This window comes from Paramormyrops kingsleyae, chromosome 2 (genome assembly GCF_048594095.1).
Source record: "Paramormyrops kingsleyae isolate MSU_618 chromosome 2, PKINGS_0.4, whole genome shotgun sequence".
Classification (NCBI taxonomy): domain Eukaryota; kingdom Metazoa; phylum Chordata; class Actinopteri; order Osteoglossiformes; family Mormyridae; genus Paramormyrops; species Paramormyrops kingsleyae.
The window spans coordinates 27,231,275-27,247,789 of NC_132798.1; the positions used below are offsets into that span (position 1 = coordinate 27,231,275).

The 16,515-nt window shown below is 38.6% G+C and overlaps 2 protein-coding genes across 10 annotated transcripts; both read left to right on the top strand.

Annotated features, from left to right (window-relative positions):
• The first annotated feature begins 3,884 nt into the window (after positions 1-3,884).
• On the top strand, positions 3,885-10,788 carry ccdc125 (coiled-coil domain containing 125). 7 transcript variants are annotated; one of them, XM_072708867.1, is made up of 13 exons: positions 3,888-3,940; positions 4,037-4,088; positions 4,470-4,504; positions 4,607-4,885; positions 5,669-5,727; positions 6,243-6,329; positions 7,902-7,987; positions 8,125-8,207; positions 8,472-8,587; positions 8,688-8,795; positions 9,024-9,183; positions 9,422-9,531; positions 9,819-10,788. In XM_072708867.1, the coding sequence occupies exons 4-13, from the start codon at positions 4,612-4,614 to the stop codon at positions 10,077-10,079; spliced, it is 1,344 nt and encodes a 447-aa protein (XP_072564968.1). In that variant the 5' UTR covers positions 3,888-3,940; positions 4,037-4,088; positions 4,470-4,504; positions 4,607-4,611; the 3' UTR covers positions 10,080-10,788. The 7 variants fall into 7 exon arrangements, with proteins under 7 accessions (XP_072564972.1, XP_072564971.1, XP_072564968.1 ...); XM_072708865.1 differs by having other exon boundaries at positions 4,470-4,885; XM_072708868.1 differs by lacking the exon at positions 4,037-4,088 and having other exon boundaries at positions 3,892-3,980.
• Positions 10,789-11,891: 1,103 nt separating this feature from the next.
• Positions 11,892-15,212, top strand: fam151b (family with sequence similarity 151 member B). Of its 3 annotated transcripts, none has more exons than XM_072708873.1 (6): positions 11,892-12,142; positions 12,501-12,626; positions 12,876-13,035; positions 13,302-13,519; positions 14,107-14,242; positions 14,714-14,812. In XM_072708873.1, exons 1-6 carry the CDS (start codon positions 12,031-12,033, stop codon positions 14,715-14,717), a joined length of 756 nt encoding a protein of 251 aa, XP_072564974.1. In that variant the 5' UTR covers positions 11,892-12,030; the 3' UTR covers positions 14,718-14,812. The 3 variants fall into 3 exon arrangements, with proteins under 3 accessions (XP_072564974.1, XP_023679801.2, XP_023679802.2); XM_023824033.2 differs by lacking the exon at positions 14,714-14,812 and adding an exon at positions 14,854-15,212 and having other exon boundaries at positions 11,895-12,142; XM_023824034.2 differs by lacking the exon at positions 14,714-14,812 and adding an exon at positions 14,854-15,212 and having other exon boundaries at positions 11,895-12,028.
• Positions 15,213-16,515: the final 1,303 nt, after the last annotated feature.

Sequence of the window (16,515 nt, forward strand, 5' to 3'; positions counted from 1 at the left end):
CATATTTTTTTCTGGAAATAATATGCCCTTCTTGTATCAGTAATAAAGAGAAAGCAAAAAATAGCAACAACAGTATTTATAGCTCGTTTTTAAGCAGGTCAGGTGACGCTCCCTGTTACCTTTAATTTGCTCCACCTGTTCAGTTGTCCGATGTTTGTTTATATGGGTGTGTGTGCCTGTGCTTTTGTTCTAGCAGTAAAAATGTACACTTCGTGATATTATCGCAAGTCAATTGGAGATTTCACGTGGCCCAATTTATTTACCCTCCTGTCGCCGAAACGGTATACTTTTGTACCTGAAGCTTGAAGGTGTTTCATTGTTCTGCACCTTTTACCCGGCAGCCATGGATCTGCCAAGCCTTTCTATATTTCTTGAGAAAAATTATAACGAAAGCTCTGTTTTCAGTGGTTTCTTTGAACCTTATTTTTAACAGCACTATTACCCACCAATATTTGTAAAGCAGTTATGGTTTTAGCATATATACAGCAGACCAAGGACCATTGTTCCTTGCTGATATTTACAGATTCCATTTAATTTTACGCTCTCACGGTATAACTATTAAAAGTAAAAAATATAATAATAAAATTTGAATATATTTCCGCTTGAAGTACACTGTTCCTTTAACATATTGTGAATGCAAAAATGTAACAGTGCATTGGGACATGTGGATTAAATGTTTACTACTTCTTAGTTTGTGTTCTTCATGTGGCCTGAAGTCCTGGTAGAGCTTCTCATGGCAAACAAGTCTATCCGGAGAAGCCAGATAAACTACTACAAAGAAAGGTACAAAGAAAAAGTCTACTGTACTTGGAACTGGGTTAGTAGTACCCAGCCCTGGAGCCAGTTCTGAAGTGGTATTCACCATCATGACCTTAGTGGGTTCAGCCAAAAATGGCCACATGGAGCTATTTTGTGTTTAGGCGTGGTGCCATTTAGGCAGCAAGTATGAGCAGAAAAGATGGAACATACCAGGAAATGCATGCTGGCTGTGGGAAAGTAGGATGTTACCTCTCTGGAGAGGAAGGAGCATGAGCTAGTGTAGGATATAGAGGGGTATTGGTTAGCTATGGTTATGACTATCCTGCCCATTTTCCTATGTCTTTTTCTGTTTCACCACCAAAATATGAGCTGCTGTAACACCGTAATTTCTTTCAGAGGGCCAATAAAGGCCCACCTCTATCTCCTGCCTAGCTTGGGAACATCCAGTGATACGCACATTTAGTCTGTGACTAAAGAGAGGACTGGTATGAAAGCTGCAGTAAAATCATATTCCACATTATTTATTCAAATGCTTTTTTATCAACATATATATACTCAGTGGTGGAATGTAACAAAGTATTTGTACTTCGTTACTGTACTTAAGTACATTTTTACGTATCTTTACTTAAGTAAAAATAATAATGCATACTTTTTAATTTACTCCATTACATTTTGCAGCAATTATATGTACTTTCTACTCCACTACATTTCTACAATTTATGCCGTTAGTCGTTACATTTTATGAACACAATTTCCTCAAAATCTTGCATGAAAAAATAGTTAGCCTATTGCGTTCTGGCGTTGTTTGCCATTTCCTACCAATCAGGTGGCTTTTTTAGCTCCAATGATGGCAGAGTGCGCGTCAATTGGCAGCACGAGCTGGTAGACTGGTTTGATTTCAAGAAGACGAGACATTCAACATGGCGCCATACCACCACTAGTGTTTGGTTACTGTTGTGTTTCCCTTTTACTGCTCTTAACAGATGTGTTGAATAGTTTTGTGAGTACATAAATGATTTAAAGATATATCATGTCCTGATTGCTTTATCTTAATGGTATATTAGTGGGTAATACCTAATAGATAATTTGTCATCCACATAATTCTAAGTTAGGGTACACACAGTATTGCAGAGTGCACGCACAATAAGCCCACCAAACTTTCCAATACACATATACTGTATAGTTGCTTGTAATTATTACGAGCAATGACATCGGTAGAGGCATAAGTCAGTATATCTACTATTCTTTTACAAAATGGCAGACCCCAGATGTTGAGACAAACCATTGTGTGACTACTTTTACTTAAAAAAATACTTTAATGTAAATTTAAAAGTAAGTACTTAGTACTTTCACTTAAGTAAGATTGTTGATGTAGCATTTCTACTTTTACTTAAGTACATATTTCGCAGGATATTTGTACTTTTACTTAAGTACTAAGCTTCAGTACTTCCTCCACCACTGTATATACTAAAGCTACCCATTCTGTGGCCTGTACTATGAAGCAGGGTTACTGGCTTATCGGGGAAATTGTTGGATTTAAGGTAGTCTCGGCAAAATGTAAATGAATGAATATGAAGTCAGTTTAAACTGTGGTACCTTAAATCCGACAAGTTAACCTGATAAGCCAGTAACCCCGCTTTGTAGTACAGGCCACAGGTCTGTAAATTAAGCTCACCAATTTACCTGAGGCAATTTATTTAGACGAAGGTTGAATACAAAAAAACAGAATACAGACGCTCCTCTACTTACGAACTTTCAACTTACAAACTTTCAGAAATGCGAAAAAAGAGGACCATAAGTTAAAATTGTGTTCATTGGGCTCCTGTTTCCTGTCCACAACATCAATTGTTTTTTCTGTGCGCCAATTCCGCCTAGTACGTCTTCTGGTCGCTACTCCCGCCATGCAGCAGCATAGCGTGCGTACTCCCAGCATCCAAGCCCGTAGCTTGTACTTGCATGTACCCTTAAAATGGTGTTGAATAATGACATAAACATTTCAAGTTACGAATGGCCGTTCAGAACAAATGTCGTTCGTAAGTAGAGGAGTCTCTGTAATTGCCTGCTACCTAGTAAAAAAAAAATTAAAAAAAGATCCATGTTGGACATTTTTTTACCGGTTGGGTATACTATAGTACCAAAAATTCTTAAGTTCTATCCCATTATCCATCCTTTCATCTTCTAGCCATTGATTCTGGACTGAATCCCAGGCAGCATGTGGCACAGCCCTGATTGGTCGTCATTCTACTACAGAGCAAACACTATAGGCCACTATAGGCCCCAGCCACCGGGGACCCCCAGACAGCCCATATTTTTGGGAGCTTGCAGGGAGCAAAAACATGAACTATCTGGGGGTCTCCAAGGCCTGGGTTGGAAAACACTGCTGTAGGTAAGTTACAGATGCCAATTAGTAGAAGCCAACTTCAGGTAATTGGACTGAGGAAGGAAACCTAACCAATACATGGATAATATGTAAACTTATTTGTATACAGTACACAGAGTAGAGACTGGCTTCAAACCCCAACATAAAGTTAATTAGATATTCTTGTTTTAAGAACACACGAATATACATGCCTTAATGTCATTTTGCAGCTTATGAAACACATTCACAAAGCATGAAACGTTAGGGAAACTTAAATCTCTGAATAAGGTTGAACGTCTACAAAGACAATACATTTTTACAATGTACTTTAATATAATGAAAGTAACGCAAAATAGCCACAGAAGTAAAAGAAAATATTTCTCAACCAAAATTAACATGTAACCATTTCAACAATTACATAGTGATACTAGTATCTATAAAATTATAATGCATTGCATCTGAAATGGTTGTGAAAACGAATATACCCCCCGAGGAAAGCGACGACGGAAGGGCATTTTTAAACGAAACCTAGCTATATTGTCGAAGATTCACTTTAAGAAGTTTTTTTTTTTTGATTTGGTCATAACGTATATAATGTTATCATAAAACTTAAATTTTAAAGCTAATATATTGTTCCACTCCACTTGGTCATAATTCACCTTGTTATACAGGTTCGGTTTAGCTAGTAAATTTCTTTGGGAATATTCACATATAGTAAATGGTACGAAAAAAGAGGACATGGTGGGTATTTCTGGGTTACGCCTATATGTTTTTTTTCCTCCCGTCTTTTCCTGCCGCCCAAGGCGTTTTGTTGCCACGTCTGTGAGTAGCAGTCCTCGGTATTCTAGTGAAACTTCAGAAGGTGTGTCTTTCGCATCCTTAAAGAATTAACGCGGTTACACCATCTTTATTTCTTAGGGAGAAAGTATTTTACATGTATTCCATATGTTGCGTTTGGATAGCATTTAAGGTAAGCAGATTGCACCTGATGCCACGTAGCTGTATCATGTTACAACTCAAACTTGGTTAAAGTTCCGATAGTTGCTTTTAATTGCGTTTTTCAGTTAAGCTACTGTAGAATTGTGAAAATTGGTAAAGCTATTACTTTAGTCTGTCTTCATTTTCTCACCGCATGTGGCTGGAATCCATATATTACCTAGCACTTTAAATAAAGCTTCAGTGACGTCATATTACAATGACCGAAGACCTTTACGTTTGAATACAAATAGCAAACAATACAATTCGACAGGATAGCTATATTTTAATGAAATTCAGCCTTTTGATAAAATAGTCTCATGTAAATACGTTCAATAAATAAAGACATACTACAAACACCATTTTATTTTTCCAGCTCAGGGGTAAACCACAGGAACTGGCATCCTGCAAGTACGCATCCTCACACCTGCTTCAGCACCAGTGCCACCACAGTTGCAGCGCTGAGGCTCAGGCATTGTCGTTGTTATTTTTCATGCAAACTGGAAACAAAAGGTTCGATGGAGACTGGGGCGGAATGGGCCAAGAACACCCCGAGACGACCATCCGAGGATGACATGATGGGCGGGGACCTTGGGGACGGCCTGGGCATGAAGCCGGGGACACTGTATGCCAGGAAAGAGGACAGGCGAGATACGCTGGACCTGCAGTCTCCAGCGGTGCCATCGAATCGGTCCGGTGACAGTGGCACTGTGGCCTTCACTTGGACATCCTGTGCAGCATTTCAGCAGGAGGAGGACGCTGAGCGGTCCTGCTCTCTAAGGAGACTTACTGGTAATGCTGAGGGACTGTAAACTATTACTGTAGCAGTCAATATTATGTAAGTGACATTATGTAGCAGCTATAGCAGATTATGGCATTACATATTATGGCATTAAGTTTTCGAAGATATTTTAATCCGTTAACTACATTTGTATTTTTGTTTCCAGTTCTTTAGAACTGAGTATTTGTGGTGCAACCTTATATTCTTCTATTTTCTAGAGTATTCTTAGCACGCAACAAATATGTTCTTGCTTTTTTGAAAAATGTCATACACATGTTTTTTATCATGATATTGAGCATGACCACAAGAATATCTTTGAGAGCTACCGCAATTATTTTTCAAATCCGTTCCTTAGGAAATGGAGAATTCTTAAACCTGTTTTTACTTAGTGATCCAATGTAACACATAGGTATTATTAAATCTTGAATTAATTAAATCTTCAGTAACTTCATTATGATTTTTAAGTGTAATGTTTTTCATGTTTTGTTTGTAGTTCTCATCTGTTAGGATGGGTAATTATTTAAAAAAAAAGTCAGAATTACTTACACCTCTCATGTTTTCTTTCTGAAAGGTAATGTCAAGAAAAGCTGCTCTTTTCCTGAACACTTAGAGTTCTTGTATTTACCCATGAAGATACCGTAATGCCCAGTGATGTACTAAACAAAGCAGTGTGCTGATTGGATAGAATTATGCAAACACACTATTGACTTGAGAACGCCAGAGAACATTCAGGGCATGTTGATTCAAAGCTCGCACATTGTATCTCTTACATGTATGTTTGTTTTTTCCCCCAGGATCACTTTGTGATCCTTCCAATGAGGAGCTGAAGACCCGACTCCAGGAAGTTACAGAGGTGAGAAGATAGCTCAAATATCTCTTAATATAATGAGCACACAGCCATAGCCCTCTATTTTGATAGGTTTTAGTCACTTTGTGCAAGAACTTCTGACAAATAAATAAATATAAAAGACTCATAAACGGCTAGCACGACATTATAATGTGACAAGGAACAAAATTTATAATAAATCCTCCTTAATAAATCTTCCTTTTACAGTACATTATACTATGTGGTAATGCCACCGTTATGTCTAACTATTACGATTGTGGTTTTAAAACATCAACAGCCCTGACCAGGAGTTTCATGATGTTAAACATTTGTAGTTTACAAATCATATAATTGATAAACAAACTGCAGGTGATTAAAATAAAGGTAATAAAAGAAGGTAGCAATCCATGAAAGTTATTATGATGCATGTGTGGTGGAATTTAATTTGGTTCATTCATCTTTGATTCACTACTTCAAAACAAGCTTGATGGGCCGAATGGCCTCCTCTCATTTGTAAATTTCTTATGTACTCTATACAACAGAAGACAGAAATTTTGCGTTGTGAATTGGAGGCCACTCAGCGTCACCTGGAGGGCAAACATGAAGCCCTAAAGATACTACAGAGTCGGGTGAGTGCTCATCATTTTTATAATGCCAAGCAGACTTTTCCTTTTTAATATTAATAGTTACTTTAACTAGTGAGGTCTTTTAACTTTTTCTGAGCTTCATCTTCCTGCCTCCTCTTCTCTCATTGTCCCTTCTAAGGCCATGTTTGATAAAGCTACCACTCATACCAAGACTTTACTACAGAAAAGTGAGGAGAGAAACAAGGCCTTGGAGAAGGTAAATGTACCTTTTGTCATCAGTGGGTGGACAATATAACGGAATCACTCAACGATATATTAATCTCAAGTACCTCAGACCGAGTAGGACCACCTTTTGCCTACAGCTTCAGTCATTTTTGGTTGTCATAAAATTCTTGAAGACATTCCAGAATTTACGAGGTCAGTGTTGTGTAGATCTAGTGACTGGGAAAACTGTATTTGAATTTGTCCTGGTGTTTCTGAAACTACTCTTGAATTTGAAGAAGTATCATGAAGGGACAGAGTTTGCTCAGTAGGGTGCACCAGGTCCTGTAAAATGGGCTTGCACTGCTTGGCCATTATACAATCACCCAAGGAAACCATTGAAGCTAATGACTCACCATGTACAAGAGGAATTGTTGGATGAAGACATCCCTTGGCTTTCTCTAAATGCAAACTCATCCACATGTAGGATGAAATATGACTCATCAGACTTTTCTTCTCTTGCGCAGGGGTCCAGGTTTTGTGCTCCTTACCCCACATTATTCATCTTTGTGCAATGGCCTTGGATACAATTTGTTTTTGAACAGCATCCTCACCGTAAATTCTAGTTATCATTGACTATGTCATAGAGGTGCCTATTAGGTTCTGTGGTTATTTTTGAGGCCATTCTTTTGCAGTATTTAGCAACCACCCTGTTACGTACACTTTGGGCACTGTTTGACCTTAACTCTTTTAGTTGCCTCTTATTGCTTTGAAAACTCACATTTCAAGTTGCTGATTGTCCGACCTCATTTAGAACTGACACATACAGCAAATTTACCCTATATGACTCAGCGTTGTAGCTGTGTTTGTAATTGTGATTTATTTACTTCAGTGTTGAAGTCCTTTTCATTTGGTGTTTTGGAAATTTTGTACACCATGCTTTTTTTAAATTATGCACATTTTATTTTGAGATTTAAAATACATTTGCTTTGATTACTGTATACAGAATTTGTTTTGCTGTGTTTGGCCAACCCTTCACTGCAGTAAACAATCTTATCTGCAAAGGGTTGTTGTGTATGCAGGTTTTCGCTGCAACTCCCTAATTAGATTACTAATTAGAGGACTGATTGGCTGAAGAGTCCTCACACCTGGGTTTGAACAGTTGACCTACAGAAACCTGCGTACACACCGGCCCTTTGCGGATAAGATTGGCCACCCCTGCTGTAGTGGTTCCCACATTTTAATGCATCTTTATAATGTTGTTCTGTTGTGTTTTATTCTACTTGTTCTGAGTTAATTGGGCTAAAATTTCCTCACTCTTTCTGTGTTGAATCAGATCAAATGAAATGCACGCAGAGTAGCCAGTAGATGTCCTTACGCTCCCACATTGTTTCAAGTTATGCTTCCTTTCAGGAAGTGAATACTTTACAGTGGGAAATCACCTTCAACCAGGAACGATTTAAGAACATTGAGCAGTCCTGGAAAGACAAGTATGAAAGGTATATTTGAATACTGTAACAGTGATGCAGACGGTCACATTAATGAGTCATAATGGTTATGTATTGCATTTATAGAATAGCAGACAGATTAGCAGTGCTTTGTAAATAAAGCTTTTGCATGTGTTTTGTGGTATCAGGATGTGCATTGAAAATAAGACACTGAGTGACACTGTAGAAGAGACTGCAAAGATGGTGCAGGAGCTGAGATCAGAGAATACCTGTAGGTATCCCAAACCCTGCAATTACAAAAATCACAGTTTAGTCATGGTCATTTCTGGGTATGGTGACCTTTTTTTGTACAACAATAATGTTATTAGTCGGTATTTCTAAGCTGCATGATCCCTCAGACATAAGACCCGCTTGTAGGACAGATTACCTATTCCAGTATGAATTAATTTAAAGTACATTTAAAGTAGAATGAATGATATTAATTTTATTGTTGAGATGCTTAAGTGTTTTTCATCTACCATTTTTCCTCCGGCAGTCCTGAGCCAGCGGTGCCTAGAGCTTATGTCTTTGTTAAGTGTGGAACAGCAGAGAGCTTTCAAGGGGTCACTTCCTGTTTGCAGCGGCTTGGGGAGAGACGACACAGCATTGGAAGTATGGGCACTGGATGTCAAAGACAAACTGCATATACAGTGGTGGTCCTTTAAGATTATAAAGCGACACATGACTGTGCTTGTTTGTATCTGTGGCCCAGCTGGCCGTCCTTGGGGCCTGCTGCTGCAGTGTCAGCGAGGGGGATCCCTGTCTCTGTGCCAGGGCTGCAGCTACCAGCCGAAAGCAGGTGCTTCAGCTCACACAGGAGGTAAGGGAGTCAAGGGATATTTGACATTTAGCTTGTCTTTTTACAGGAGCTTCGGTGATGTTTCGGCTATTGATACCGGAAGTGATACTTGAATTGAAAATTAGGTTTACTTTGTGTAAACCATAATATAGAAATAGAAGCAAATAACCTTACTCATCTTTGTACTTCTCCATTGTATAGTGTTTGGTGTGCTTTTACAGTAGGGGAAGGATGCATCCTTTATTTCAGGTGGAGATGCAGAGGAGGAGGAAGGAGGAGGCCTACATGATGGCAGATGCATTTCGTATTGCTTTTGAGCAGCAGCTGAAGAGGAGGAGCGACCAGGTCCTCCGTCTGGCCGAGAAAGAAGGCCGCCTTTGCAAGGACGTTCTTGGCCACAGGGGAGAAAGTGAGGTTCACGTTAAAAGCAAAACATTCATGTTTGTCACATTGGTCTTGTCATATACTGCCAAATTACAGTCTTATGGTACTTTATTGGGACTGTATGAAGTCAACGGCATCCTTACACTGTCACTGTGCCAGTCAGTCATATAGAGACATTATAAATGTGTGTGACATGAGTGTGTGCAAGATATCATAAAGTCTGTCAGGATACAGGTGTTATTTCAATAGTGTGTGTTTGTCAGTACCAGGATCTGTCAAGGTGGCACAGAAACTAAGAGGGATGCTGCAGTCCACACCTGAGGGACAGATTTCGAATGACCTCCCTGACACTCTGCACCACCTAATCGACCTGGTCAGTTAGACTTCAGGTGACATTACAAAATCAGTGTTCCTGAGTAAGTAGGCAGATTTAAGAAAAGTTAGGAGTTTTGTTGTTCCTTTTTACTTTTATTTTCCCCAGAATTTGACTCCTTTTATAAATACAACAAAATGAGAATGTTTCCTTATACTGTCTATTCTTACATGGTTTTATGTGAATATATCCATAGCTGAAAAGAATTTTTGTTTCAGAGCAATGCTTTTGAACTTAGTGAGTTTTCCCGTCTTGGCGTATCTATATCTACATGCTTCTCCTTACAGCTAAATGACAAGGAGGAGGCTCTGGCGCACCAGAGGAAGGTCAGTTATATGCTTGCTCGAAACACAGCGGAATTGGAGCAGCGGCTGCTGCAGCTAAAAGGGCCGGACTCTGGGATGGCCGGTCCGATGGCAGGGCTCGAGGCGGGCAACACTGATGGGCGACTCTCCAAACGCCTTTCTGTTCCTCATAATCCAGGGGACAATGCAGACACTCAGACACACAGGCAAATAAAAGGGAAGCTCACAATGGAACCAGCATAAAAGAAAGATTATATCAATATTATAATGACGCATATTTTGAATGTGCCTGAGATTTTTTTTAATTCCGCTAAAAGGAACTGACCTTGACCTTTGGGTGTGCACCATGCCAGTTGTCGGTATTGATGTGCAGCTTGTAATTTTATAACACTGGAGTTTATTTTAATGAAATTTTTATTTCTACATTGAAGTTCTTGGTGCATAATGCTACTTGTTCTGAAATCTAATGAATGTAATGCAGGATTTTTATGTATAAAATGATAAAACCATGGAACTTTGACGTTATCAACGGCAAAGTGATTTTTACTTTTGTGATGAATAAACTTAATATATTAAATGAAGCAATGTTTTGTCACATCACAATGTATGTACAGTATGACATTTTTCTTACGCAGTAAAAAATTCACAATTGTTTGGGATGGATAAAAAGTAATATTTTCTTTTAAATTATTTTTTTATACAATATATAATGTTTGAGACACAACTTGATCATCAGGTCAGGACAGTTGAAGTGTTTAGCATTGTAATATAAATTTATATAGTAATGCAGAATGCATTATCTAAAATTACCAATTACTATGTGCATAATTGTTGATTTACTGTACCTTTTAAAATTGAATATATATTATGATGTGAACTAAATACTGTATTGATGTCTCCCAATAAGGTGAATGAATATTGATATGGCAAAATATTAATTTTTTATAAGTATTATTATTATTATTATTATTATGTTCCTTTGCTTGTTCAATGGGCCATTTCTCGCCTGCCATGGGGGAAGCTGGGTTTCCATTCACTTGTTGTAAATCTTTTTGGACAAAAGAGTCTGCAAAATTAATTAATATAAGTTATTATATTCATATTTATTATTGTACTGGCCAGGGGGGTATTTCACGAAGCAGGATTTCTTGCTTATTGGATTTAAGGTAGGCTGAGCCAAATGGACTATATCCACTTAAAAGTAGCTCAGACTACTTTAAATCTGACAAGTTATCCAGCTAAGCAAGAAATCCTGCTTCATGAAATACCCCCCTGGTTTGCATTGCTCCAGATATCTGTCATACGGCAGTAACACATCCTCAATGTGCTAAATGTCTTCATTGCCCCCGAGAGACTGTCAAGCTGCACCCCCAAGGCACCTCATTCTTTCCCCCACCTCTAAAGCCCAACAAGTGAAAATGGCCACAATTTAACAACAATTAATAAGTTCATCCCAAATTCGAAGTCTTGCCAAAACCCAGTAGGGGTCTCCCAATGTTTAAAAAAAGGTTCGAAGACTCGAAACACGTTCCGGCACGTTCCGAACACTCGAAAACTTCATGAAGCTTTATAGGCCCATCACTAATTCTAAGTATGCAAAGAAAGTAAAGACTTTCTTATAAATATTGGGATTCAAGTGGTTTAGTACCGCCATCATTCCTACCTGTGGATGACAGAAGATAAATTATTGATGTTTTTGTAATTGTGTATCCTGGCAAGACAAGCGGTTGGGTATGGTGGCCAGATAATCCATGTCAGGGAGGACACTTTTAGCAACGTCAGATTTTACAAGCTACTTTAATACTGAAAGTCTCCTGTGTTTGGCTAAATAGTTCTTCTTGAGCTTGGACTGGTTTATTTCCTTGACTGAAAGACTCATCCAGCTGTTTCACATTAACATTAGTGACACATTCATGATTATAGGACACTGATCAAATCATCACACAGCAAGAAGTCAGTGCTAAAGTGAAATCCAGGTCTTTTTAATTTAAATGTTTTGTTTTTTTTACAGATATTGTCGTAGCTCAAAATGCCCTTCCTGATATGGATTATCTGGTCAACCTACTCCTGGAACATGGATGGATACGGACGGTTTTTGATGTTGTACTATCGTACTACATATCCCATAGGGCTGTGTACAGGAAGTGTTCTTGCTTTGCGTTCCGTATGAAGGAAAACTTTTTACTTACCGGGTATGTTTACCTTGATTAGATGTGGATATGCACGTCTTGTCGGTTTTCTTTTAGTTTTAATAACGATAACGTGGACGACCTGGAGCCTGAAGTGGCGAACCGAGGCTACACCAGGTCTCTATAGCCTCGACCGGGGGAAAGAGATACTTTACTGGCCGCTGCGCGCTGTCACTTGATTGTTACATCCCATTGACTCTAATAATATATGATTATATATTATAATCACATAACAAGTGAGACAGCATGAACATGTTAAAGTTAATCCGATAGTGTGACCCAGTGTCCCGTTCGATCATATTAAAATGGCAGTAAAATTATTTAAAATATATAGCAGTAGTAATAAGCCTTCAGTAACGCAGATCTGTTTTTAAGATTGACAGTGAATGAAAGGTCACAGAGGAAGCGAAGTATGGGTCCGGTACTGGGGAGCTGAATCTCATGTGTTGGTTATCGGGTGTTATCTGTGTTTTAGTGAGAATGGGAGACGAAACGTTGCAGTATTTCCTTAGAAAAGGGAAAATTGAGAATGAGGACGCGGCGGATGTCGGGTGGTTCCATGCCGCCAACAGCAGGTCCGGAATCGCGGAAGGACTGCAAAGTAAGCGCCTCGTACTGGGTTTATCGCAGCGGCAGTTCCCAGATATTGGAAGGTTTTCACTGGGTATCATATTTCTGAAGGTATTAACATTACAGTATTGAGTGTCTAAGATGTATGGTATTTAATAAAAAAAAAAACCCTACAAGGAATAGTTAAATATTTGTACTTCAGCCCTTATGGTTGTTTCTCTACTCCACTTTGATGCAAGAAATAAACTAAATCCAGATTATTTATTTCCCGTTAATTTAGGTTCTTCTCTGATGATTGAAGCAGACATCATTCTTAGAGGTTATGACCCCACAGATCCCATCATGGCTCATCCACCTGCCACTGACAGTGATATCACCTTGCATGACTGGCTGAAAGAGGTTTTGATGTCTGAAAAGGGAATTAAGATGGATTTCAAAAGGTAGAGTTGTTTTATTGCTTGCTAAGACAAACTAAAATTGAGCCCGTCAGAAAGCATATAGTGTCTTTGGATGTGCAGGTTTTCACTTTGTGCCTTCATGATCTAATTATTACATTTCCCACGAATAATAACTGAAAACATAAATGATGGGGACTCTATAAATAGCATTGTAGCCTTCACAATTACTTATTATATAAGTTTTGACATGGTCTTAATTAACATCATGTTGAAAATCTCAGCAAATCGTGAATGGTTTTGGACTATAGCCTTCAAGCTGTGGCACCCTCCATGAGACTACTGGAAGAAGTTAGGGGGCATCTGCTTGGCCCCGTGTGGATCAATGCCGACATCCTCTCAGGCCCAGGGGGGAACACCACCCCTCTTGACCCTGCATCTTTCCTGCAAGCAGTCAGTGAAGGATTGCCAGGTGACGTGCTATCCCTTGGTTGGACCACAGGGTGGAGCCCCAACATAAATAATCCAGGTATCCTGACTCATTTTGATTAAGATATGTTTATCTGAGAAATAATTAACTTTTTCTTTATTATTACAATGTAGTGTGTTTTTAGGAACTACAAGCAACCAGTGTTTGTGTTTTAGATAATCCCTGCTGTCAGAGCCTGGCGTGCACTTTGAAGTCAAATACATAAGATAATTCAGCCAGAGTGTCTTGGTTAACTGCTTCCCTCTCTGGTTAAACATTTTCTGATATTTCAGAAATCAGATAAATGCAGCCCTCTGTATCAAGCCGTAGAAGGAGCTCAAGGGGTTATGCTATGTTTGGGACCAGACCTTAATAGTTGGGAAACCTCTGAATACCTTTTGAAAGAAAAAGTCATTGACTTTGAGGCTTCACATCATTTGCATTCTAACCAAATCCAGCTTGTTGGAAGACTTCCTTGAGTCATGGAAGCATTGAGGAATTGTAGAATCATAGCAGCTTTGATTGCCTAGCAGTATATGCTATGTCAGTGACGTGTGGCTCATAAATCAAAGAAATTTAAAGTGCATAATTGGAATTGTTTGTCTCTAACATCCTTCATGAGTGACTCTCTGGTTTTACCATGCTAGGGTATAGCTGGGAGATGGTGCAGGAGATGGAAAAGGTGTGTAGGCATCTGAAACAGCCTGTCACCTTTCCTGTGCGAGCTGCACTTCTGGCCCAATCCTTCCACCAGCTGCAGTGGCTTCTTCAGCAGTCTAGCAGGTACACCTGAGTGCTTATGATCCATGTCATTGGGGTTTGGGCCTAGCAGGCCTACATATGCCACTCTGTCAATGGCAGTCTAAAATTTGTGCTGAAGTGAAGCGTATTTACAATTTTAAATAATTGCAGTCACTTCACTTAACATCTATACTTGGATCTATACTTGACTTCACATAAATAAATCTGATGGAAAACCTGCCATATTGATTTTGAAGCTTTTGTGGATTTGAGCTACATTTAAGTTATCCTGATCATAACGTCAGCTCCTCTTTCTATAAGAAATATCAAATTTTGCATAGTAATAATAGGGTTTTTTTTGTAATGTAATGGACAAACTCTTGTGTTTTTTGTTTGTATGGTGCTCTAACAGAGTTACTATATTTACCTTGCATAGTGAGACTTTTTACACACATACTGCTGCTGTTATGTGTATGTAAAATGCTAAGTTACACATTTCTTTACATTTTAAAGGTAGAAGAATATTCGAAGATTTTTCCAGACTTTTTCAAATTTTGCTTTACACATTACATTATATAAACCAAATCATCTGTGCACTGCAGTTTTTACAGTAAGGTAGCTGCCCTAAAGGGTGACAAATCCATCCCTTTCAGATACAGTCTGACTGTGTGGACAGCCCAAACTGATGAATGGAGCGTGGAGGACCTGCTTCCCTACAGACAGAACATCGACCAGAAAAGAGTCTACTATGACATTCCAGAACAACAGCTTGCCATGTTGAAGAAACTCAGCTCAAGCACTCAGAAAGACATCAGTTCAGGAACGTAAATTAAGCAAGTGGAAACTAAGGTTCACTTTTTCAGACAAAGGGAATTAGGGGAACAGTTATTCTATAATTAAGGAATATCGAACAGTTAAGCATCATGAAAAGTTTGGTATTATCGATGTCGGTATGTTGACGATTCTGTTTTTATGGTGGCAAAACTACTAAATAAAAATGAACAAATTCAGACTGCAGAAGCATATGGATTGGTTTATTTTAATGTTATAGTATATTCTTAGTCATGGGCAATTTTATTGTGATACTCGTGCTGATTTTATATTTTTATATATTTTTTTTAACTCTGAGCATTATACACATGATTAACTGTATGGTGCTATGAATGACTGAATGGCCACGTGTTCTGTGAGAAAAAGTCATCCCATCCATTGCTTGAACAGTGAGTAAAACAGTGATAAGAGTCATGAGCCATATTAACCGTGAGGTTTACCTAATTAAGCCAAATGTTCTATTGCTACAGCCTTATAATACAAGGTGCAGCCCTCTGCAGTTTGCTTTACACTTGGAAACATCTGCTGTCAACAAAGAAACACACACTGTAGCCTGCTGGTTACAGTCATACAGACTGTTTCCGCAGTGACACAAAGAAGCCCTGTTCTTGACATTTAGAATACTGGTAAATTTATACATGAGTGCCTACAATAATTGCCTGTGTGTTTGAGAAGTGCAAGGTTCTCTACTCATTGTATAACACATCCTAATATCTCTGGATGACCTCTTTTACTCATTTTACTTAACTTTCAAATGAGTAAAGCAAATTGCGCACTAGTGGATCAATATATGGCAGTCAGGGAACAACAAGTGTATGCAACATGCTCACCTGTGTGCCCTTCAGGTAATGCAAAGCGCTGTCTTAGGCTAGACATGCACTGATCAGTGTTTGCATGCAGTACAGTTTTTCCTGTGGAATAGAAATTTCACTTAATCTAGTGTAAATCTAGTGAGAATTTTTAGGCTTACATGGTTTCTTCAATATAAAAATCTTGGGCAAAAAAAGTGACAGTATTTGGCCCCGTGTGGATCAATGCCGACATCCAGTCTTTATAATGTAATATAATATATATGGGAGTTTTATTTATATATGCATTATTTATATTTTATTGTGCTGATAATCTGCAATATTCAGTATAAGAGTACACAGCACCCACAAGCATATCTCTTATGCAGAGCTAGGGATATTTTTTGAGCTTTTTTGTGGTACTAAAGCAGACTCTGACTCATTGAAGCAGGTTGATTTGGTGCTAAGAATGCTATTTTGGAGCTTATTGAAAGTGATGTGAATTTATCTCTTACATTGGGCTGCAAAAGGCATCTGAGGGTTCAGACCGAGCAAGTGTAGCACAGATTGCGTGGACATGCTAATTTGGGGTGTGGAAGGAGATAGATAACTATACCTTTTGCATTCACTTTTTCTGATTGAGATGTAAATTATTACAGACGGTGGAGTTACAGTCATAAATATTTGGACAGAGAC